Below are 25,235 nucleotides of genomic sequence, written 5' to 3'. Positions count from 1 at the left end.
AAGAAGAAATATGTGACCTGCTTGATGACGAGAGAACCAGTAGATCCGATGACGATGTAGACGAAATTGAGATTTCCATCTCCGACTTCTTTAACGAGCAAGTCATCGAGTTGATTCCCTAACTTAGAGCACAGAGATGGTGTGGCTTTTATGTATTCGACTAGAGACTTTTCATCTAACGGCCGAAATCCATTAGCCTCCATTAATGGCGGTGATACAGAGCTGTTGTTGGTGGCGGAGAAGAGTCTGATAAGTGATGACGGGGGTGAAGATAAGAAGTGGGCAATTATAGTGGCAACGAAATTGGAAAACTTGGGACATTGAAAATGATGGAACAGAGGGAATTGACACTTTCAGAGACTTTTTGTCATATTCAGAGGAAAAAATCAAAGTAGTAGACTTCTTTCTTTCAATTTGTAAAACGTAAGACGCAGCCACGAAGGAAGGAATGGAAGTTTGATACAACGAAGGATACTTTGAACTTGTAGGTTCTTGAGACAAGAACAATAAAAGAGGGAAACCGGATGGCGGATGCTCGCTTGTACCCGCCACTCGTTGAGTTGAATATTGAGTCCGCAGGCGCTACAGTAGCAACTGGACTTGGACCGTCGTGGTATTAAAATTGACTCCCCCTCCCTAACCTTACCAAAGGGGGCATTTGGTGGTTCGGATGGTAGATCCTGATTCTCGATTTTGATTATGAATAGTCAAAATTAGACTATTGAATTTGATTTTCACAATCCAAAATCTTGTTAGACAAACATTATTTTTTAAAAATTGATCACATGATCCCAAATCTCTAAACACAAAATTCAATGGTAGAGATTTATGAGTATCTTGATAACACAAATATCAAATGTACTTATCCCGAGGATAAGTCTCAATTATTGGATTTTACATTTAACTGGTTGGGATCAATGTTTTTTTCATGAGTCATTTTTATAGTCAAGGGTTCCTAACCCATTATTTTACTATATTATTATTATTATTGTTATTGTTATGAGATGTATTTCAAAATCACCATAATTAGATAGTCTGTGAAAATCATGAGAAAAAACCTGAGAATTGCTTCTAATTCTCCATGATTTTGGTTAATGATTGTGAACAAATCAGGCTGATACTTTGAACCAAATAATGCATTAGATTCTAGAAACTGATTATGAACCATTATCAAACTCTAGAATTCAAACCAAACACCCTCTAAATTAGTAAGGTTGGGATCACCTCTTGGCATCTAAAAACATGACCTAATGGTACAAGGTTGTAGTGGACGAAATTCTATGAATTTTGGAAAAAAAAATGACCATTGACTTTCATTTTTAAGTTTGGGAGTTCTGTGGAAGTTCGGTAGCCGCCCATTTTCAAAACTTTGGATCTAGTTCAAATATATATATATTTATGAAACTAAGAGGTCGTGGTGTTGGATTTCTGATGTGGTAATCCATTTTAGCAAAATGACACTTAGTAAGGCTCAAAATCTTATTATATTAGTAAGGAAAATGTTTCACTTTATTAAAATTTGAAGGGAAAATTATTCAATTGAATCTTATAGGAGGTTTTTTTTTTTCTTTCTCTAAATAGTCTCTAACCTTTGGGTGGTATCTTTATAGTCCATTTAATTAATTGTTTATTATATCTAAATGGTCCCACAAACTCATCTCCCCTTTTTATTTTTTATTTTTTTAAGTATCCAATCTATCATTTTCTCATCTTCTTCATATTTTAAGTTTTTTAATGGTAATTGCAATCATTTTGAATGATTGATAACGAAAGAATGATATACTCCTAATTAAAAACAATTAGATGTATTTTTTAATCTATTTTCATGATTTGTAATAAAAAAAAATTACAAACGAAGTTGGGTTTATAATTATTTTTTTAAGATTTCATATTGTAAAATTTGATTTGAGTATCTGTTTCAGAACTATAACATACGCATTTTAAGTATTTCGAGGAGTTTTATCTAGTGTCAATGTTCAAAAAGTTATATATATATATATATATATATATATATATATATATATATATATGAATCACATTTGTAATGTCAAATTCAACAATTTTTTTTAATTGCAAGGTCAACATTTTTATTGTCAAAATTAACCATTTTAGTTTCGAGTTCATTCTTTTTTCTTTTTTGGCATTTTCAAGTTCAACATTTTTTTTTAAGATCAATAATTTAAGTGTCAAGTTCAACAATTATATTTTTTACAATGTCAAGATTAAAATTTTTTTTCTTGGAGTGTTGAGATCAACAATTTTAGCGTTGAGCACAATATTTTTTATTGTCAAGATCAAAAAAAATTATTGTTGAGCTCAACATGTTGATCTCATCAATAAAAATGTTAAATTTGATAATAACAAATGTTGAACTCAAAAAGAGGAACCCTACTCATTGAAGACACGAGTGCACTATCCATTCTTTCGAGCACACACCCTCCTTTTTAGGCGATCATGAGATAACCCCTAAGAATCATGTAGAGAATCTTTGACAGACCAAAAACGTGTTTGAGGATTGTAATCTATGTTAGGGGTGTCAATAGGTCAATTCCAATTATGTTCTTAATGTATTCTTAGAATCATAGTCATTATATTTCTTCGATTTTAATTAGTGTCAGTCCTAGTATTAATTCTAAAATAAGTGGGACTGAAACCAAAATCGTTATGAAACATAAATACTCACTAGTTTTGATTTTCGTTTAATTTTGTACTTTACTAAAAATCATTATATTTCTTCAATTTTGGTTCTTGCTACTTGCATTTCCCGTGTTTCTTAGTGGTTTTGATTCCTGTTAGTTTGGTTCCATTTTATATCCGAATCTAATCGATTATAATAAAATGAGAATCAGATCTCGAGTTTTTAGATTTGATTCTAGTTAAATGAGTACTCAGGACACCCCTAATCCATGTGACAAGAGGATAAATCCAAATCTTGCTTAATTAAGAAAAGATTTCACGATAAGAATTTATCATCTACGTACAAGTTCAGATTTGAAGGAATAATTACCAATACAAGATTTATAACTAGGGCTCCACCAAAAAAATTGAAATATACATATTTATTTATTTATTTAATCTAATTATATTGTTCAACCATAATCTAGCTTGAACGTCGGAGGAGAAATCAATGAGATTATTAGCAGAAAGAATACTTCCAAAAGATATCAGGAAAATTACCCTCGTAATGTCTATTGGTATTATTATTTTTTAAATGGGTTTTGTATTAAGAAGATGGTGGACACCAAGTACGAGTCATAGGAAAAGTACATGATTACTCTCATCAATCTCCACATGAGATGTCTTCTCACATGAGACACTAGTACCAAATTAGTAAAAAGAAGAGTCATTTACGGGGCAAACCCATCTGTTGTAATTTTATTATAAAAATTACTTGAACAAACCTTACTTTATTAATTTTGCTACCATGCTTACTAAGTAAGATTTCAAGTCTTAAGAGTCATTGAACTCACCTGGACAATCCAATTAAAAATAAAATAATACAAATTTTTAGGTTTTATGAAGAAAAAAAAAATCATATTTAAAATAAATAAAATTTTTATAAAAATAATTTTTAAGTTTGATGGTAAGTGTTGAAAATGGATGATTACCAAACTCTCAATCATGAAAATAAATATTAATCTTTTTTATTTTATTTTAAAGTTCTTAGAATTTTGTCCTTCGTAACCCGATGACATCCAATCACTTTTTTTGTTTGTTACAAATTGATGTAATTAGAAGCCACTTCAAAGGTATGTTAAGTAATAAATTAATATCGTAAATTTGAATTTTACGATGTGGATCCAGGGTTTGCTATATAACAAATTTGATAAAATGAGATTTGATGGGTAACAAACTTGATGAGGTGATGTTCCCTTGGAATTTTCGTACATCCAAGGGAGTCTTTGTAATAAAAATGTAACAGCTGGGTCTGCCTGTAAATCTCTCTAAAAATAAATCTAATAATAATTTAAAGATTTTTAGACGCTCGCAAAAAACAAAATAAAAAATAATAATAAATAAAAATCCACTTCAACAAAATTAAAGATGCGACGTAGGCTCATATGCAGTTAGGGTTAAAAATGTAATAAAATAAAATCAGGGCAAATTCGTCAAATCCAGAAAGGAATCTAAGAGCACTAATTTCTTATTATCTTGTCCTTATCGAAGAACACCAGAATAGGGGCACCCCTACTTATTACCTTAATGCCATGGACCTTATTTTTCAAGGAAAATACTGTGTGACATTCAAATGACATTGTTTCCCACATTGCTGACGTGAATATGTGTACAAAACCATAGATGCTTTTCATCGCGATATGATAGAGAAACATCTATGGTTCTGTGCATACCAATGTGTGAAACAATGTGAATATCGCTCATTCACGACTCATTTTTTAATTCAGCCAAGCTGTCAACTAATCGAAGTAAAAATACACCGTACCAACGTCGTCCCATGATATACACCGTTAGATTATTCTCGACATTTGTTAATCGTAAATCAGGAAGACCACTGACATTTTAAAGGTCTAGACGTAAGGACGACGAACTCCAATACTTTTATAGGGAGAATGTTAACACACCTAAAATGATACCCTTCGATCATAAAGCGAGTTTCACGAGAACAGGAGCGAAACGGTAGAGATGTTCTGAGAGAGAGAGAGAGAAGAAGAGGGTTTGGAGGGATTTCTACAGAAATGAAGCGAGAACTCAACATCGAAGACGATACGAAGGTCTGTGATGAGAAGATGAAGAAGAGAAAGAACGAAGAAGAAGAAGAGGAGGAGATAGGGTTTATGCGTCTGGACGAGAATCTATTGTTCGAGGTTCTGAAACACGTAGATGCGAAGACACTGGCCAAAGCGGCGTGCGTTAGCAAGCAGTGGAACAAGACGGCGCACGATGAACGATTATGGGAGTTGATCTGTACAAGCCAAGAAACCAACACAGGGTTTGCGAACCAACAGCTTCGCACTGTTGTTCTCGCTCTAGGAGGGTTTCGTCGTCTCCATTCACTCTATCTTTGGCCCCTCTTGAAGCCCCCTTCTTCGTCATCTTCTCCATCTCTCCCTAATTCCTCTCTGCTTCCGTCTTCGATGATTCCAACAAGATCTAAGGTGCCAAATCATTGGGGAAAAGACGAGGTTCATCTTTCACTTTCTCTCCTTTCGATCCGTTATTACGAGATGATGAGGCCAAACACCGGAAGCAGTAGCAGCAGCAGCAGCAGCCGCAGAAGCAGTTGAATGTTCTTAATTTAGGGTTTCGAATTAATATGTTTATTGTTGTTTTCTTTTTTACTTAATAGATCTGTAAACTGTAATCCTATCTGTGTGGAATCAATGAAGTTTCGATCTTTTTTAGGGTTATGGTCTTATGTGCATTTTGATTTTTCTCCTATATTTTTAGATCTGAGAGAATTTTGGTTTTGATTTGAGGAGATAATAATGGTTAGGGTTTGCCGGCCAAAAGTTTTCTCAAGTACATCTTTGTTTGAGTAGAAGATAAGGCCAATATCTGAGTTGTAATAAGTGTCTGCTAGTGCCCACACCTTCTCTCTTGGTTTCTACTGGACAGAAAGAAAGAAAGAAGATGCCGTTCCTTTCTCATTGTCTTGTTTGGATGCGCTGGATACTAAAACCCAAACTCAACAAAGAAACAAATGTAACCAAAACAGAAATTCAACCAAAGAAACAAATATCATGTGGAGGTGTGTTAGGTATCTAGAATAGTTCCTTCATGTTATGTAGGCCAAGTTTAAAAAGGACTCAGTTTGGTGATCCATTAGTGGGGATCAATCATGACCCTCTTGAATTATTTTCTTTCCAATTAATATTTAATATTAGCCCACCAAAATTTAGCATAAAACAAGGAGTCACGCTGGGGTGATATTGGTGGGTGTTCCTCAACTAAAAAGTATTTACAGTTATGTGTGCACCTCCCTCCACGTCAGAAATGAAATTGTTACATCTAATGTTACCTCAACACACAAGTGTAAAAGAAGTAAAAGTTTCTACGAACATCATTTGCTCTTAAATGCGAAGATTACTAGAGTAAAGATTGGAGTACTCTCAGGTAAAAATATATTATAATCATAATATACCCATTTTAAAAGGGGGTTTAAACTAGCGTGACTAAGTTAGTCATGCTTCCACCCTTACAAACACTTGTTGGTCGACATGGCTGTCATGTTGGCCAAATAACATCCTATATAATTTATGAGTTCAAATTAAAAAAGAAAAAAAAGGGGGTTACATTCAAAGGATTTGAAAATGGATGACCAATAAATTAATTCCCCAATTTTAATCCTACCATAAAAAAAATACTTTTTTTTAATAGCTCTTAACATTTTGTACTCTACATTCAAGTTGAATGCCACATGGAGGTGCGGACATGGAACTTTCCTGGCTAACTTAGTTAAGAAAACATTAGAGAAGCAACATCAACTTGGTGCTAGCTTTCAAGCGTTTCCATACTCCAAAGCACATTTATTACTTAAGACTTGAAATCTTATCCTCACAAGTTCAAATATGAATTAATTAGCTCGAGTCCAAATATAAGGTGGCCTTGACGAGGCTTGGTACGTTGCTTTTGTTGTCCCACACCACAAATATTAGGGATCGACACTTGTCTTTAATCGGCACTAACAAAATAGGAGGGAGGCCATAACACATGCTTAAAAGAGACATCAATTCAAAAGTCAATGAATCAATGGCTCCAATCACATGTCAATGTGCACATGGAATCCAGTCCCAATAGATGAGATCACCCAAATTCGATTGGAAGAAACAACCAACTAAAAGGATACATTGAAAGACAACCTAACACAGTCCCAATATGTGGTGCATCATACACGAGTAAAATCCTAAGAACTACAACGATAACCACCAGAACCAGTAGAAGTACCATGTGGCCAAAACAATTACACGAACCCACATTCGTAACCATAAAACAAAGAGAACGGATAATCCCGAGATGTTATGTCACTAAATAACAAAATGAAGTCGTATTCATAATTGTTAAATAGAAAAAACCCTCTCGTTGGTGGCCGCTCCCATGATGTAAACGATTAGTCATCTAGGTCTTGGACAAGATTTAAAACCATGGTGACAAATCACTAAATTCTAGAGCATGAAATAAGACAAGAAATCTTCTTCCCTCGCGTAAGCTCTATTAAACTTAATACAAAATAATTCCATTTATGCGCCTCTTGTAATCCTCAAATCCCATTAGGGATTATGGTGTAAGCAGGGAAACGGTTTGCAAATCTACTTGCAGTATCGTCTAATGACACGTGACATGAAAATTAGGCCCACTTCTTAGTCAACCTTGTGAGTGATTTCTAACCGTATATCACAAAATATTGGAATCCAACGACTTAAAATCAATCACCAATAGCATCAAAGTTCTTGTTACAGCACAATTCCCTGGAGTGCGGGATCTGCACTCATTGGAGTAATCATTTTCAAACACCAACCACTCTTCCACAGTGCGGTGTCCGCTAAGCAGATAAACACCTACCCTCACCTTGCCCTAACATTTTCAATATGGTGAGGGCGGTGGTAGCCTTTTTATCTTACTTCGTCCTGCTTATTGGGAGATGCAGCTGTTCTACCAGAGAGTTGAATCTCAATTACCAATCACAGAGTGAGGGTTTGTGCGCTCTACTGATCCAACCCTTCGGTTATCCGTGCACTGAACACACCGTAACATCCCCTTCTCTTCTTCAATTTTTAGTGTTGTTTTTCTTTAATTCGATTACTGTTCTTTTTAACATATCTGTTTGTTTGATTTTGTTCAATTTGTAGGCTCAAACGAAGGATGGTTACCTGTTAGGTCTCCAACGTGTTTCCTCTCGTAGCAAAGATATAAAAGTCAAACCCACTGGCCCTCCTATCCTTCTTCAACACGGACTCTTTATGGTCATCTCTTAATCTCTATTGTTCCTGTTTTTTAGTGGAAATTAATAGTAATCGGATCTATTGGTGTCGGTTATCATTTTTAGGTTAAGTTCCTTTGAAAAAAAAAAAAGAAAGTAATTTAGACAACTGTTATCGGACACAATCCCAAATGTTTCCTTATCGTGTTAAACTGTTAGCACGTGAATCACGTGTATACTTTAGCTGTAGAGTCTTTATGCCCAATTAAGTACATAATCTAGCAATTAAGTTGAAATAAACTTAGAGCATTCTGAACCGTTTGATTGATCAATGTTTGGAATCAAATGATCTATACTTCTATAGTGAGGGGGACGACGTATCCATAGAATCTGGGATCCACCAATCACATGAGCCTGCTTGCATCTTCATTTACAAAATTACTGTCGTTAGGCTTGACATGGCACGCGCTAGAGAGTATGTGAGCAAAAAATCACTCATGTACAAGGCTGCAGGAAGGTGTCTTCCTCACTTCCTTTAAATAGAGAATGCCAGTAGACTCCACACCCATTATGAAGTCTATAAGCTTATGAAGGCTACACCATTAGATGGGGATAGTTCGCCCCTAGGAACTATTGAATTCTTAGGACATTCAATCCCATTGATCACACACACACACACACACACACTTGTGATTGTTATTTACTTCCCTAATCCATTCACACTTTTAATGCAACTCAACTAACCCAATTTTAATAAAACTTTATTTTGTAGGATCACATTTAGAGATAAATTTGGAAAATTAATTAATAACTAATTATTTTCTTTTATAAAATAACATACAATCTCCCATTTGGTCTACACAATACACAAGTTTTGTAAAATGACTCTTAGTCAATCCTTTAAAAGCCGACTCGTGTCATTCTTTAATTTTTGAAAAATTGATTGCATAAGAGTGTAACAGGAGTTGGTCATCACACACAAAAAAAAAAAAAAAGGAGTGTGACAAGATTGATTGTCATCTAAATTTTCACCCAAATTTTATAGTACCCTAAAGCCGAATCATGAAAATACAATGTGTTTTGTATGATGTGAAGGCAGTTTCATGGTAGACCATTTGTACAACAATGTCTTTGAGCTATCTTTATTCCTTTTATGGATGTGTTATGTTGTAGTATGAGCAATACACAACCTTCGCGTGATCACTTTAACAATATTCTCTCATCGTTGTCCTGCTTCATGGGATTATCAAGTTATATGTCATCCTGATATTTTACGGCACCAATCATAGAAAACCATCATCAACTATCCAGGATGAAGGCTTATGATCATGATGCCCAGCCATGTTTAATCCAAGCTTCTTTCAAAGCTTGTGCATGCTTTATTTGTTCCTTATTGTCAAATGAGGGTTTTGGTAATGCTTTAGTGTCAACCCTATTCAACAAGTATACAACAGCTTTCAATGCTTCACACCATTGTTTATTTTCTGAATGATTCATCATGATCCGGTAGCATTAGGATACTTATATTTCGTCATTCATATACACCATTTTGGAGTTCTGGGAGTGGTGTGTCGAGGAACAATTCCTTTCTCCCACAGGTATTCCATTTCCATGATTTACACTGTCTTGATTAGCTCAACCATTGTACTCTCCACCTCAATCAGAATGAACAGCCTTTATTTTCTTGTTCAGTTACTTCCCCACCTCTACTTCCTAAAGTTAGAAGACATTCAATGCATCTAACTTTTGGTGAAGGAGATACATAACATACCTCGATAAGTCATCTATAAAATATGTAAAAAACCACGGACCACCACAAAAGGGGGTAGGAAAGGTCTTCAAATATCTGTATGAATGAGTTTTAGAAGACCAGAACTCCTGGTGACATCCTATATCTATGTTTTGTCAGCTTTTCTTTGATGCAATTCATGCAGGTGTGGAAATCAAACATACCCTAGGAGTCTTAGGATATATTTTTTTGATAAGTGTAATATATTGAAAAAAGAGAGAGAACAAAGTACAAGGAGGCCGAAGAAGCCTCTTAAAGAGCAACAAAACAAAGGAAAGCTAAAGCATCAATGATTACATAAAGAGTTCCATCTAATACAATCTTTATTTTTGAAGGTGCTAAACTACCTCTTAGACATGATTGACAAGTTTTTTTTGTAGTGGATTGTTTATGGATAGACTTCCTAAATTATCATCAGACTCCTATCCATGAAATCCAATAAGAACTCTTCCATTTTACAGCACAAAAGACTAATCTTTAGAGATTTGTCCTAGTCTTTTGTGCTGTAAAATGGAAGAGTTCTTATTGGACTCCATAGATAGGAGTCTGATGATAATTTAGGAAGTCTATCCATAAACAATCCGCTACAAAAACTTGTCAATCATGTCTAAGAGGTAGTTTAGCACCTTCAAAAACAAAACCAAACACAATAGAGTCCAATCTTGAAATTGAAACCAAATTGTGTCTAATAGCTAGCACATATAAAGTATCATGTAAATCCAAAATAAACCAGTATCTAAGAAGAACTGATAAAACCAACTCGACCTTCAATTGTTTTGAATTCCCCATGAATATAGCTATTCTTCATATCTATGCTCCCGCTTGTTGACGAACCCCTATGGAGAATTTGATATATGAACATAAGCACCTTGATTAATCCACCCGGTATTTGGGGGAACAACAACTGGGTTTGATTCAAAACATACAGGGTCAGACTACTAACTCCCTTCTTCTTCACATTCTGAACTTTGTGTTTCCATTTGGAATTTTTCTTCCTTGAATTTTATTTTTTTATCCTTGATAATGCTTGGATTGTTTTTGCTGGAAGGGGCAGTTAAAACATAAATCAATAACCATTAATTTGTTTCTGGAATATATGTTTAAGTGGGAGAAAGCTTTTTTTGAACAATTAATGGGTACTTACTTGCTCACTAACTTCAAAACATGCACAGGCAGGAGATGCGTGGTTTTTAAATTCCATAGAACAATCATTGGGCTTCATCCTTGCAGATCATGGTTTTGATGTGTGGGTTGCGAATGTTCGTGGAACTCATTGGAGCCATGGGCATATCTCTTTATCTGAGAAAGATAAGGTATGCGTATCTCTATCTTATATCTACACGTTCAATATATTATGTTAGTCTATAGCTTTGCTAGCATTACGAGCCTATGTTTATGTTGCAGGACTTTTGGGATTGGAGTTGGCAAGAACTGGCTCTCTATGATCTTGCAGAAATGATCAACTATGTCCATTCGATAACAAACTCCAAAATTTTCTATGTGGGGCATTCACAGGTCCGAATTCTCATTTTTCAGCACGAACTAACTTTTTTGTTTCCTGTAATCCAATAGGAGCTCATTTCTTCACCTTTCTTATAGGGAACCATCATGGCTTTAGCTGCTTTCACTCGGCCAGATATAGTAGACATGGTTGAAGCAGCTGCTCTTCTTTGTCCAATATCTTATTTGGGTCATATCAGTGCCCCATTTGTACTGAGATTGGTCAATTTATATGTTGATAAGGTAACGTTCGTGTCCAGAGATGCTTAATATTACTACCAGAAAATGGTTTTGTTGATGAAGAAGTGATTCTATTTTTCAATGTACTCTTTTCCTACAGATGATTTTGGCTTTGGGCATTCATCAGCTTAATTTGCGAAGGTCTGATCATATTTCTGTCTTTTATTTTTTTGTCTCAGATTTATGAAACCTTACAAGCTCTGTCTTGTAAATACTTTATAATCTGTTTTTGTTGTATTCAGTGATTTTAGTGTCCACATCCTGGATTCTATGTGTGATGGACGTATGGACTGTAACAATTTGTTAGCTTCCATAACAGGTCTCTCTCCCTCTCCTCTCTGTCTTTGTATATATTTTGTGACTGTTGTTTCTGGTTAGATCACACATAATTCAGAGCATGAAGTGTTTGGTGTCTCCACAAGGAGAGATGTTGCTTTCTACTGTTTTTTCTATTTGACCAAAAACTTTAGCTGCATTTTTGTTGTTTTCTTCATCTAACAACTTTTTAGTTGGTCTGAAGTCGATTTTGCTGACATCTCACAGAAATATGTTATAGCAAGCTATTTTGTTCTGAAGTTCTTGCGCACTCCAGTGCCATGAAAAACCAATTATGACAACTAGAATTAGAATTTCTTCTTATTCTTCTTGATCTTTTGGGCTTCAGCATTGAGTTAAATATACCATGGAAAGAGGATTACTCACATCAGAGCAGAAGATGTCAGTCTCTCTGTAAGGTGGTACACATCTCAGATGGTTGGGGGATCCAGCTCATCTATCCCAATATGTGGACTAATTTGTGATTTTTTTTTCTTCCTGTAGTACTCTTCACTTTTCTTAACTGTAAAAATGAGTTTGGTGGGTCTAAATGGTTATGATCGTCTGACTGGGTCTGCTATTGATTTATTAATGTCTGAGGGGGCTTCCATTGAACATAGGGTCCTCCTGACAGCTCTATGTTGGTGGTTGAGGACCATCAGCGACAGCGAGGATAGCTTCTTTCCATAGTCTTCCCTGACATTTATATTCTTCTTATGTGGATACTATGTTCTTCAATATTTTGAAGAGTTGTGTGACACTATGCCATAATTCCTATGCAGTATCTTCCAGTATGTGCAGCCAGGGCTGTAAACGGATACTAATTGAATCGGATGTGGCCATATCTGAATTCAAATCTGAAAATTTTCTACAGCATTCGAATCCGAATGCGAAATCCGACGGATCCTACGAACCATCTGAATTCGAATTCGAAAAATCTATCAGATAATTCGGATATGGTGACATCCGATTTGATTAGTATCCGTTTACAGCCCTACAAGTGATGCTACTAAAGCGCTTCATAGTCAAATTATTCCTCAACTACGTCAAAACTTCGTTTTCATGTCAATCTATACCTGGGCCAACCCTGAGTAAAATAGTGAATACTACAAAATGTCAATCGGTTCAAGTGGACCAATCTCATTTATGCTCTAATTCAGAAGATTGAAACCATCCTAGTATTGTATAGTTAAGGGTAATGGTTTACAAAATGGTTTCTTTACAGCCTCAAGCCATGCACAAGTTGCAACTACCTTATATCAGTTTTAAATAAATTCCTTCATCGATTTTGTCCTGAATAGGGGGAAAAAAGAAAAAGAAAAGGGATATTTTCTTTGCAGTAATCAATAATTGATCAGAAGCTTGTTTCTATTTGATCCAAGAAAAAGAGCGTATAGAACTAACGAATAGGCACATTCACAATCAAGTTAGTGAGAAAGGAATTTAGAGAGTTTTATAGTAGATACGAAGCAAAAGAAATTGATTTTCTCTTTTGGTTTGTTTCTGTGATAAAATCATTCCTACTGACTGAGTTTTTGAGAAGGCCATACTAAATGCAGAATGAAAGGCTTTTAGATTGAAATGTCTAAACTGCATGATATTCAAGGATTTGTAGGAATAACATGTTACTCCAATTATATTTGTGTACGTGCTATATTCTAAAGGTTTATCTGTATTTTCATTTGCTTTCGATGTTTCAAAAGAGCAATTTGTTCATTTTGCAGGGGACAATTGTTGTTTCAATAGCTCACGTGTGGAATACTATCTTGAGTATGAACCTCATCCAACATCAGCAAAAAACTTGAACCATCTTTTCCAAAGTAAGCAATTTAGGTTTTCTTACAGTATCTTCTGCTGCTAGTTCATGTTAGCTTCTCAATGAACTTGAAAGTCTTTTCAGTACTCTCCATATCAGCAGTTTTTAGGATAAATAACACATGTCCAAGCTGAGGCTGATGCACGAAAATAAATGAAGTGAAGCATCTGGTCAAAGTGTCAAACTACTGTTGCATCAAATTGTGATCTTCTAATTATCTCTTTTGTTTGGCAGTGATCCGTAAAGGTAAATTTTCTATGTATGACTATGGTTTGTTGGGCAACTTAAAACGATATGGTAAGTTGAAGCCCAAAGAATTTAATCTCGCAAGCATACCCAAGTCGCTGCCCTTATGGATGGGATATGGGGGTAACGATGCCTTGGCAGATCTAACTGACCTGGAGCACACTCTCAAGGAATTGAAATCTAAACCGGAGAAGCTTTATCTTGAATCTTACGGTCATGTCGACTTCCTTGTGGGTGTAAATGCAAACGAAGATGTGTATAACAATATGATTGAGTTCTTTAGGTCTCGGGGGAAGTCCACTAGTTATTAAGCGACTGATCCTCATTGTTTGTGATAATTAAATTAGTTAGTTGATATTGAGCAAGCTCTCAACTGTTAGGCATGAAGGATTCTGGTCAATATGTCTGTTGATATTGAGAGAAGCTATCAAGTCAATCCACGATGTGTGCTTGTGGAGCTAGCTCGAATGGAGGAGCAACATTGGTAAGTCTCCGTTGACGTGAGGTTTTATGGGAAGAGGTTGAGTGTAAATGTAGAATGAATTGGAAGAAGATGACTGATCCAAAGGAAGTCTACAAAATGTAAGTTTATTTTTTCATCTTGACCTTTTTATGTTGCTAAGCTGATAATTTAAGAGGGTTAAAGAGATGGTTTATGCAAATATATTTTGTTTGTGTAAAGGTGTTTATATTGTTGGTTTTCTCTCTTTTAAGTGTATCTTATGTTGCTTGAGAATTTAAGGACTCATGTCCAACACTGAGTAATTGATCTCTTTACATCAAGACTAGCACCAGGTGCCTCTACCAATTTCTCAAACGCCCCATCCTCAATTTAGGGGTATTTAAAAAGCAGCCCCTGTGTCAATGTTCATTAAGCAATTTTCCCTAGATTTTATTGACCTTTTTTCTGACCCTTCCCATGAGATGGAAGTTAATATGGCAAAGCTGAATGTTTTTTTTGAATATTAAAGTGGCTTCAGAATCTCTCATCTCTGTTAAGAGCAAGTGCATCATGATCTAAGACGGAAAAAATTTAGGAAAAATTACTTAAAAGGACCTTGATGAAGGGATTTATCTCTAAATAGTTCCTGAATTTCGGTGGTAGCTTGATAGGATATTTAGTAATTTTTTTATTTCTTAATGGTCCCTCATTATTGGCGAAATCACCATTTTTTTTTTAATTTATTGTCGAGATCACCACTTTTTATTCATCGTCGAACTTGACACTTTTTTACTATGGTGTCAAACTCACCATTATTTACTGTTGAACTCTAAACGAAAAGTTTGAGAGTTAAGTATTACACAATCTCCCAGATCATTTTTTGAAAAAAAGGGGAATAGATTATCCATTTTATACCACATATTCTATTTCTATTTTCCAAAAAATGATTTTTGAAAAAGAAAAGAATTTGTAGAAATTCATTTGTAATAAGATTATTTCAGTACAAAAAATTCTCTTTCAATTGGCGATTATCAAATAAATCAGAAAATGTTACGAAATTTATATTAATTGCACTCGATTCGACTTTGATCGTTATGGACTGGTACCAAGATCGAGTCCTAGGCAAGCGGACCTAATTTTAACAGCCGGCACAGTCACAATGAAAATGGCTCCTTCTTTAGTCAGATTATATGAGCAAATGCCTGAACCAAAATATGTCATTGCTATGGGAGCCTGTACTATTACAGGAGGGATGTTCAGTACCGATTCTTATAGTACTGTTCGGGGGGAGGGGGTTGATAAGCTAACAAAAGACAAGAAAAAATATTTCTAACTCCAAATATAAAGATTGGTCTTAACGAGACAAGTTGTGATGATAAAATATTAGAATTGCCAAAAAATACAAATATTTGGTAGATATTAAAAAGAATAAATGGCCAATTAATAAGTAAATGACACTATTTTCTAAAATTATTTCATGAAGCGTTTTATTTATTGTTGAGTTCATCACTTTTTAAATACTTAAAAGATTGATTAAAAACTCAACATTGGTAAAACCCATCCATTTTCAATTTTTGAATTTTTTTTTGACTAAAATACATGAAAGACCGACTAAAAAAAATGAGATAACCTCTTGTTTTGATGATTTCAACCCAAAAGAACCATTTATGATTGATTTTCATCCAAAAACTAAGAAAAAAAAAAAGTGAAAAATCTAGTTTTTTACGTACATCTTCAAAATATTTGAAAATGATTTATTTTTTCCTTCTTAAATCATTTATGACGGAATGAAATTTTCACAACTCAATTGAGATGCTAAAAATCCAAATTTTTTAGATGAAAACGATGAGTTGGAATGGTTAGGATATTCAATTGTGAGAAATGTGAGATATGAGGTCCAGGGATTGTTAAGAAAAAGAAAAATTTACTAGTTAGATAATTAAGAGACCGCCCAAAACTTAGGAATTATGTAGAAAAAAAAAATTCCCTTCATCAGGATCTTTTAAGTAATTTTTCCTAAATTCTAAATTTGGGAAAAGGTTGGATGGACTGAGGTCCTCACATGGGCTGCCACAATTTTTTTTTTTTTCCGTAATGACGCGTCATCTCTCTAGATTTTGTGATCTAGACAAAATGTGAAAAAAAACCCAAAAACAAAAATATTTTTGTTTGCGATATTTGGATTAAAAATGGATGGCATTGAACTCCTAAATTTAAAAGTTTATATCTAATGACAAAAAAAGAAATGTTATTTTTTTTTCTTTTTTGGAATTTTTTGTTTATATTATTGCGACACTTGATTGTCTTTTTGACTACTACTAGAATATGTGGTCCATATAAATAATTGATCCGTCGGTCATATAACCTCATGTGTAAAACATAATAGTAGGTAATAATAATATCATCCTTTTTTTTCATTAAAAAATAAAATAATAAATTATTTTAAAGATATTTTTGAAAACCTAATGCCATTGTTAGCCTCACAAATCTATATTAACTAGTCTGAGTTTAGATAAAAGAAATCAACTTCAACCATCCACATCATAACTAGCTAACAAATTCAAAGAAGAGTAGAAATTCTAATAGAATGATTTATGGAGACACTCCTTTACAGTGGAGTGTAGTCATGTTCTGTTGAATGAAGGTAACTTACTTACTCTCAACCATTCGAAGTACTGTAACAGGATTTGATGTTGCACCATCTTCAAATCTTCTCGGGATCTGGAGTTTTTCGAGAAAAGGTCCCACTCTTCTCTCATCCTTTCATAAAGTAGATGTTGCTTTGCTTGTCGCATTTAATAGCAATTCACCCCGCATAGACAGTTTCACACAATGAACACCGAGGAACCAACTTTAATTACCCTAGGGGACGTTTGATTGGGGATAATAAAATCTGATTCTTGTCGATGAGCCGATTCAAAAATCCAATTCTGGAACATGTTTCTTGTATTTTTACGCTAAGTGGTGTTTTTTATGAATTGTGATTAGATAAATCAGTTTCTAGAAAATTATTACTAAACGAGATTCTAGATTCTCAAAATGAATTTTTATATCAGATTATCACAATACAAGATCAAAATTTAACAAAGTTCAATGAAGTAGTTCACTACTAATCACCATCATGGGTCCATCAATATTTCACTTCAGAGTACTTGAATAACCAACAGACCTTGTTGAATCTTGGCCAATAATCTCATCGATGAACATTTGAATATTTCGATCGGACGAACCTCCATCCGCCACCGCTTTCCTTGCCTTCGCCTTCCATTCTATTGCGTTTTTCTTCAACAATTCTGAATTGGGTCCAACGGTAATCTCAGCAATGGACCTCTCAACCTCTTCTTTGCTAACTAAACCATCTTCATCAGGTCTCAATCTCAAACCCATTTCAAATACATCAGCTACAAGCTTTGCATTTGTCGGCTGATCAGTCCATTGTGGAAAAGCGATAACCGGCACACCCGAAGCCACTGTCTCCAACGTCGAATTCCATCCACAATGAGTTATAAAGCAAGAGATTGCTGGGTGCATGAGCACCTTAGTCTGTGGGCACCACTGCACTACCAATCCTTGACCTTCTTCCATCTCTTCCATCAATCCCAACGGTAAATTTCCTTCTCCATCCTTTATTCCATAATCCGGAGGCTTCACCACCCATAGAAACGGACGATTGCTGTTCTTGAGACCCAATGCGAGATTCTCCATCTGCTTTGCTGATAACACGCTGATACTTCCAAATGATACATAGATGACAGATGAATGTGGCTTCTCATCAAGCCACTTAATGCAAGATTCTTCAGGTTTCCACATATCGACACCGATATCATTGGATTCATTCTTGCCTAGCAACATCGGTGGAACCAAGGGGCCTATTGGTCTAATTGGACACAACCCACTCATCGACTCGACCACATCTTTCTCTAACTCGTAGAACGAATTACCCAACACCCACTTCAACTTCTCCATATTCTTGAACATCTCCAAGAACAACTTGGTAAAGCTACCGAAAGGATTCGAAGGGAGTACAAATGAGGGTAAATCTTGGGTGTGCAGCAATGGAAGGCCAGGTAATTCTACGCTCATGTCGGAGTCTGTAAATGTTGGGAAACGATTTAATTGGTTGCAGAAGCGATAGTAAATGGCGTAGAGCGCACATGGTTGAATCCAGAGCATGGCACATGGGATACCATGTTGTGCAGCGACGTCGGCTACCCAAGGAACAAAGGGATTGTTAATTATGCAAGAGAATTTAACGTGATGATTGTCGGACAAATTTTCAATCAGATTGGAGAGGTTTTGGGGACCGAATTTGGAGAGGGTGTCCATGTAGTAGTCAAGATCGCTCTTTCGATCGTAATCTAGACTTAACCCATCGGAGAAGAATTCAAGACGGATTTGGAAGTTGGGATCGGTGGTGGATTGGAGCAAACTTTGGCGAGCAATTTCGGTGGTTGCAAGTGTGACACGGAGGCCTTTTGAGGCAAGGCGATTTCCTAATCTAAGCATGGGGTTTAGGTGGCCTTGAGCTGAGAATGCTACCAGTAGTACATGGATTTCTTCTTCTTTCTCTACAGGGAGGGCCATTGCTTTAGGCTTTGTGTGTACGTGTGAGAGATAAACAGAGAGGCAGAGGAGGGGATATATATGGAATGCTAGGCCACAGAAGCTGACGCCCCTGCTTGCGTTATCTCATGATGTCGTAAACAAGTAAATAACGTTTGACGCACAACATGACATGGCAGTACACATGGAATCCATTGCCCACAGAACCTGACGCCCTGCTTGTGTTACATGACCACGTTATAAACAAGTAAATAGAGCATTTGATGCATGAGATGGGAAGTCAACGAGATATATTTTGCTTTCATAAAAGTAAATTCGGGATTTTACATAATCCTAGACGACCAATCTCTCTAAACCTAACGAGGATAGTTTTATAAATTGGGGATGCTCTCAATACACAGTATTGATTGTGTGATTGGCTAATTTGGGATTCTGTTAAATCTTGGATACTTTTTTAAAAATGATATATATTTTTTTCTCTATTAAGTGATTTATCATCAATTTTGGGTCTAATTCTGGGATCAAGTCTCCTCGGGGTACTCAATCAGTAGATTTATTTTATTTATAGGAAAATTAATTATCTAATTCAATTCATGTAACAAAACACCCATTTCTTTTATCTCTTACATAAATGATGGTTGGGATTTATTCTTCGTTATGAATCTCAGGGCAACTTTTAATTTCATTGTGATTCCTCTTCTCCCAATTTCATTATTTTTCCTCTTCTACCTCCCTTTATAAGAATACGCCTCTAATTATATTATCTTTCCTCTTCTGCCCCTTTGACCCTAAGAGGATGCTTGTGTTGATAGGCACAAACAAACTCTAGTATTAATGAAGAGGTATCTTCAAGTAAATGTATGTTAATCAAAATTAAAATATAAAAAGGATGTGAGTATTTAGTTTTTTACTTTATCTATATTTAACCATCCATTCATATTCCCCATTCCTTCTTAATTTTAACTTTAAATATGAACTCTGGATCATAATTTCTCAAGGTTTTCTTTTTGAAAGTTTGATTTGTTAGAAGAATTCATTGTTGGTATCAACTATCAAGAGAGCATGTATTAGTTAGGGATTTTTTTTTTTGAATCCTTTTGTAACTCAAAAATAATTATGTATCTTATTGGGTGCCCTTCTATTTTTCATTAAGTTGTGTTGATTTTGGCTCCAAGGATCTCTTACTCAGAACTAGAACTAATAAGAATCAAAACCGATGTTTTGTTTGAGTTTTGATAATTGAGTATATCTGGAAAACAATTGAAACAAATGGGTAAGATAGGAGAATCTGCCCCAGGATTGCTTACTTGCAATGAAATTAGTCAACTAGAAAACATGTACCGACATGGAAAGACAATTACATACGTCATTGAAGCAAAGGGTAGACAAAGGGAAGTCAATTACATCATTTCTCCACATGTGCTCAAAATTCAGATGTCCTTGATCACATTTTAGTAAACCCATCAACCTTAAACGCTTAATCAAATATGGGGTTTATTTGTTTATGATCTTAATTATTTTGATTCAGTGTGTTGGACAGAATTAATCTACTTCGCGAGTGTGAATAATAAGGTTTAACAAAGCCTAAGAGTCATTTATGTTGAAATTGATGAACACCCCCAAGCCCAAGCCCAAGGATATGGATCTATGATTTGACCAATAAAGGAATAGATTCAAGTTTATTAAAATCCATCATGACTAGAACAGGGATCAAGATTCAGGTTAGATATATTGATTAAATTTTGAAAATTCAGTCAAGCTTAATGTCACTATATTTTAATTCTAAGTACAAAACCATGATATGCCCACCAAGTGCAGGCCGAACCCACCAAATTCATGTCTGGATCAATGTCTGTCTATTTTATTATAATAATATCATCCTTATTTTTTTGCATAAAAAAATATATATATTTTTAAGATATTTATGAAAAACTAATGCCATTGTTAGCAAATCACAAGTCTATATTAACTGGTCTGAGTTTAGATGAAAGAAATCAAATTTCAACCATCCAAATCATAACTAGCTAACAAATTCAAAGACAAGAGTAGAGATTCTAAATGCTTATTGCATGGAGACAAAAGAAATCAAATACAACCATACACTCTTCTCTCACCCCTTCATAAAGTTGATTTTGCTTGTCGCATTTAATAGCAGTTTGTAGCATTTAATAGCAGTTCACCACCACAGAGACAGTTTCACACAATGAACACCGAGGAACCAACTTTAATTATCCTAGCATGGTTTCAAAACTCGTCCGAGACTGAGGTGTATCGTCCGAGTCATCTCGGTACTAGGCATGAACGAGAGGGACACACAAGTCAAATTTTAGAGCTAGAATTAAGACCTCACGTTCATTTTTTTATTTTATTTTTGAACAAGATGTCTCAAACGTATCTGGAAAACTTATCCAAGATGAATTGGTATCAGACATGGACAAGACTAGATGCAAAACTGAGTTTTAAAACCAAGATCCTAGGGGACGTTCGATTGGGGATACTAAAATCTGATTCTTGTCGATAAGCCGATTCTAAAATCCAATTCTGGAATATGTTTCTTGGATTTTTACACTAAGTGGTGCTTTTTACGAATTACGATTAGATAAATCAGTTTCTAGAAAATTATTACCAAACAAGACTCTAGATTCTCAAAATTATTTTTATATCTGATTATCACAATCCAAAATCAGAATTTAACCAAGTTCAATGAAGTAGGTTCACTACTAATCATCATCATGAGTCCATCTAGATTTCACTTCAGAGTACTTGAATCAACAGCATACCTTGTTGAATCTTGGCCACTAATCTCATCGATGAACATTTGAATATTTCGATCGGACGAACCTCCATCTGCCACCGCCTTCCTCACCTTCACCTTCCATTCTATTGCATTTTTCTTCAACAATTCTGAATTGGGTCCAACGGTAATCTCAGCAATGGACCTCTCAACCTCTTCTTTGCTAACTAAACCATCTTCATCAGGTCTCAATCTCAAGCCCATTTCAAATACATCAGCTACAAGCTTTGCATTTGTCGGCTGATCGCTCCATTGTGGAAAAGCGATAACCGGCACACCCGAAGCCACCGTCTCCAACGTCGAATTCCATCCACAATGAGTTATAAAGCACGAGATTGCTGGGTGCATGAGCACCTTAGTCTGTGGGCACCACTGCACCACCAATCCTTGACCTTCCATCTCTTCCATCAATCCCAACGGTAAATTTCCTTCTCCATCCTTTATTCCATAATCCGAAGGCTTCACCACCCATAGAAATGGACGATTGCTGTTCTTGAGACCCAACGCGAGATTCTCCATCTGCTTTGCTGATAACACGGTGAAACTTCCAAATGACACATAGATGACAGATGAATGTGGCTTCTCATCAAGCCACTTAATGCAAGATTCTTCAGGTTTCCACATATCGAGACCGATGTCATTGGATTCATTCTTGCCTAGCAACTTCGGTGGAACCAAGGGACCTATTGGTCTAATTGGACACAACCCACTCATCGACTCAACCACATCTTTCTCTAACTCGTAGAACGAATTACCCAACACCCACTTCAACTTCTCCATACTCTTGAACATCTCCAAGAACATCTTGGTAACACTTCCGAAAGGATTCGAAGGGAGAACAAATGAGGGTAAATCTTGGGTGTGCAGCAATGGAAGGCCAGGTAATTCTACGCTCATGTCGGCGTCTGTTAATGTTGGGAAACGATTTAATTGATTGTAGAAGCGATAGTAAATGGCGTAGAGCGCACATGGTTGAATCCAGAGCATGGCACATGGGATACCATGTTGTGCAGCGACATCGGCTACCCAAGGAACAAAGGGATTGTTAATTATGCAAGAGAATTTAATGTGACGATTGTCGGATAAATTTTCAATCAGATTGGAGAGATTTTGGGGACCGAATTTGGAGAGGGTGTCCATGTAGTGGTCAAGATTGCTCTTTCGATTGTAATCTAGACTCAATCCGTCGGAGAAGAATTCAAGACGGATTTGGATGTTGGGATTGGTGGTGGATTGGAGCAACCTTTGGCGAACGATTTCGGTGGTTGCAAGTGTGACACGGAGGCCTTTGGAAGCAAGGCGATTGCCTAATCTAAGCATGGGGTTTAGGTGGCCTTGAGCTGAGAATGCTACCAGTAGTACATGGATTTCTTTTTCTTTCTCCACAGAAAGGGCCATTGCTTTAGGCTTTGTGTGTATGTGTGAGAGAGAAACAGAGAGGGAGAGGAGGGGATATATATGGAATGCTATGCCACAGAAGCTGACGCCCCTGCTTGCATTATGTCATGATGTTGTAAACAAGTAAATAGCGTTTAACGCACAACATGACATGGCAGTACATATGGAATGCAATGCCACAGAAGCTGACGCCCCAACTTGCATTACATGATCAAGTTATAAACAAGTAGAGCATTTGATGCACAACATGAGATGGGAGTCTGTCAATGATATTTTGCTTTCGTAAAAGTAAATTCAGGATTTTACAGAATCCTAGATGACCAATCTCATGAAACCTAACGAAGATAGTTTTGTAAATTGGGGATGTTCTCGATACATAGTATTGGTTGTGTGATTGGTCAGGTATAGTTTTATAAATTGAAGATGCTCTCAATACATAATACTTGTGTGATTGGCCAATCCGGGATTCTATTAAATCTTTGATTGACTTTTCTATGAATTTATTTTTTTTTCCTCTATTAGGTGATTTAGCATCAATTTTGAGTCTAGTACAGGATCGAGTCTCCTTCGGGTACTCAATCAGTAGATTTATTTTATTTATTAGAAAATTAATTATCTAATTCAATCTATGTAACAAAACACCCACTTCTTTTATCCCTTACATAAAGGAGGGTTGGGATTCATTCTTGTTATGAATCTCAGGACAAGTTTTAACTTCATTGTGATTCGTTTTCTTCCAAATTCAATGTCCTTCCTCTTCTACCCCTTTGACTCTAAGAGGATGCTTGTGTTGATAGGCACAAACAAACTCTAGTATTAATGAGGGGGTATCTTCGAGTAAATGTATGTTAATTAAAATTAAAATATAAAAAGAATGTGGAGTCTTTTAGTATCAACTATCAAGAGAGAGTGTATTAGTTAGGGATATTTTTTTGGGTCTTTTTGTAGCTCAAAAATAACTATGTATCTTATCGGGTGCCCTTCTATTTTTCATTAACTTGTTGGGTCAATTTTGGCTCCAAGAATCTCATACTCAGAATCAGAACTAATAAGAATCAAAACCGATGTTTTATTTGGATTTCGATAATTGAGTATATATTGAATGAGACACATGTTTTTTAGGGTTCAGTACTTGTTTAGAAATCCATTCCATTCGGGAATCACTATGGAATGTCATCCAATCTCAATGGTTCATTTAGAGATTAGTATTTTCGTTCAAATAAAAAATAAAAATAAATTTGATGCATATATAATCGACTTTAGGAACCAAAATTTGAAAAATAATAAATTTAAATGGGGTTCTCCATTAAATTCAAACGAATGGGTCAGATGGGAGAATAGGTCCCAGGGATGCTTACTTGCAATGAAATTAGTCAAAAACATGTACCGACATGGAACGACAACTACATACGTCATTGAAGCTAAGGGTAGACAAAGAGAAGTCAATTACGTCATTTATGATCTTAAAATATTGATTCAGTGTGTTGAACTTAATCAATCCACTTTGCGTGTGTGAATAAGGTTTAGCAAAGCCTAAGAGTCATTTATGTTAAAATTGATGAACACCACCAAGCCCAAGCCCAAGCCCAAGGATACGGATCTATGATTTGACTTATAAAGGAATAGATTCAAGTTTATTAAAATCCATCATGATTAGAATAGGGATCAAGATTCAGGTTAGATATATTAATTAAAATTTGAAAATTCCATCAAGCTTAATGTCATATTTTAATTCTAAGTCCAAAACAAGAAGGTCACAAGGGTTTCGATCACTTCCACATATATGCCCGCCAAGTGCAGCAGGTCGAACCCATCAAAATTATGTCTGGATCAATGTCTGTCTATTTTGTTATATTTCAATTCCAATTCCAATTCCCAAACAAGGTCACAAGGATTTGGGTCATATCCACGTGATATGGCCGCCATGAGTGGTTCGTCCATGCACACGGACCAAACCTACCAAAATTCATATATGGGCAAATCAAGCTTGAGCTTCAACATCACAAGGATGGATTACCTTCGGAATGGGGGATAGTGAATCCTTCTAATTTCACCACCAACTGCATTCTAAAGAGCAGCTTCCAGTGTTACGAGGAATTTGGTGCTTCATTATGAGTTGAAAATAAAACAAAGAAAATAATATTATTTTGTGATCTTCCATATACTACTCAAAACAATGTTAGCAAAGTTTTTGAACCCTATGGCTTGGTGATCTCATAATTTACTTGTTGCACTTTAGAAAACTTACATGGGGCT

General features: G+C 35.6%; 3 protein-coding genes and 2 pseudogenes across 3 annotated transcripts in view; 2 read left to right on the top strand and 3 right to left on the bottom strand.

Moving 5' to 3' along the window:
• The window catches only part of LOC147409240 (methylthioribose kinase-like), an 8,971-nt gene extending 8,354 nt beyond the window's left edge, over positions 1 to 617 (bottom strand). Inside the window, exon 1 of the mRNA XM_086426870.1 lies at positions 18 to 617. Coding sequence (XP_086282996.1) covers positions 18 to 203 — 186 coding nt within the window. The 5' untranslated portion in view covers positions 204 to 617. The remainder of the gene's footprint in view (positions 1 to 17) is intronic.
• Positions 618 to 4,591: 3,974 nt separating this feature from the next.
• On the top strand, positions 4,592 to 5,366 carry LOC147409239 (F-box protein GID2-like). The gene has a single exon (XM_086426857.1). The coding sequence runs from the start codon at positions 4,695 to 4,697 to the stop codon at positions 5,241 to 5,243; it is 549 nt and encodes a 182-aa protein (XP_086282983.1). The 5' UTR covers positions 4,592 to 4,694; the 3' UTR covers positions 5,244 to 5,366.
• A 1,766-nt stretch (positions 5,367 to 7,132) lies between these two features.
• Positions 7,133 to 14,463, top strand: LOC147409238 (lipase 1). Its single transcript, XM_086426844.1, has 9 exons — positions 7,133 to 7,703; positions 7,806 to 7,919; positions 10,838 to 10,978; positions 11,070 to 11,180; positions 11,265 to 11,408; positions 11,506 to 11,546; positions 11,648 to 11,724; positions 13,445 to 13,540; positions 13,771 to 14,463. Exons 1-9 carry the CDS (start codon positions 7,545 to 7,547, stop codon positions 14,091 to 14,093), a joined length of 1,206 nt encoding a protein of 401 aa, XP_086282970.1. The 5' UTR covers positions 7,133 to 7,544; the 3' UTR covers positions 14,094 to 14,463.
• Positions 14,464 to 17,248: 2,785 nt separating this feature from the next.
• Positions 17,249 to 18,850, bottom strand: LOC147409237 (UDP-glycosyltransferase 84B2 pseudogene; annotated as a pseudogene).
• Positions 18,851 to 21,445: 2,595 nt separating this feature from the next.
• On the bottom strand, positions 21,446 to 23,111 carry LOC147409236 (UDP-glycosyltransferase 84B2 pseudogene; annotated as a pseudogene).
• Positions 23,112 to 25,235: the final 2,124 nt, after the last annotated feature.

The sequence above is a fragment of the Akebia trifoliata genome, chromosome 2, assembly GCF_017979445.1.
Source record: "Akebia trifoliata isolate Shusen 1 chromosome 2, ASM1797944v1, whole genome shotgun sequence".
Lineage (NCBI taxonomy): Eukaryota > Viridiplantae > Streptophyta > Magnoliopsida > Ranunculales > Lardizabalaceae > Akebia > Akebia trifoliata.
Note: the sequence above shows the minus strand (reverse complement) of the source record. Positions and strands in the feature narration are given on the sequence as shown.

Excerpts from the sequence above, each read along its gene's own strand:
- LOC147409239 (XM_086426857.1), top strand. The coding sequence starts at position 4,695 with ATGAAGCGAGAACTCAACATCGAAGACGATACGAAGGTCTGTGATGAG.
- LOC147409238 (XM_086426844.1), top strand. The coding sequence starts at position 7,545 with ATGGTGAGGGCGGTGGTAGCCTTTTTATCTTACTTCGTCCTGCTTATT. Across the intron at positions 11,547-11,647 it reads CATCAGCTTAATTTGCGAAG|TGATTTTAGTGTCCACATCC; the intron begins GTCTGATCATAT and ends TGTTGTATTCAG. Across the intron at positions 13,541-13,770 it reads CTTGAACCATCTTTTCCAAA|TGATCCGTAAAGGTAAATTT; the intron begins GTAAGCAATTTA and ends TTTGTTTGGCAG.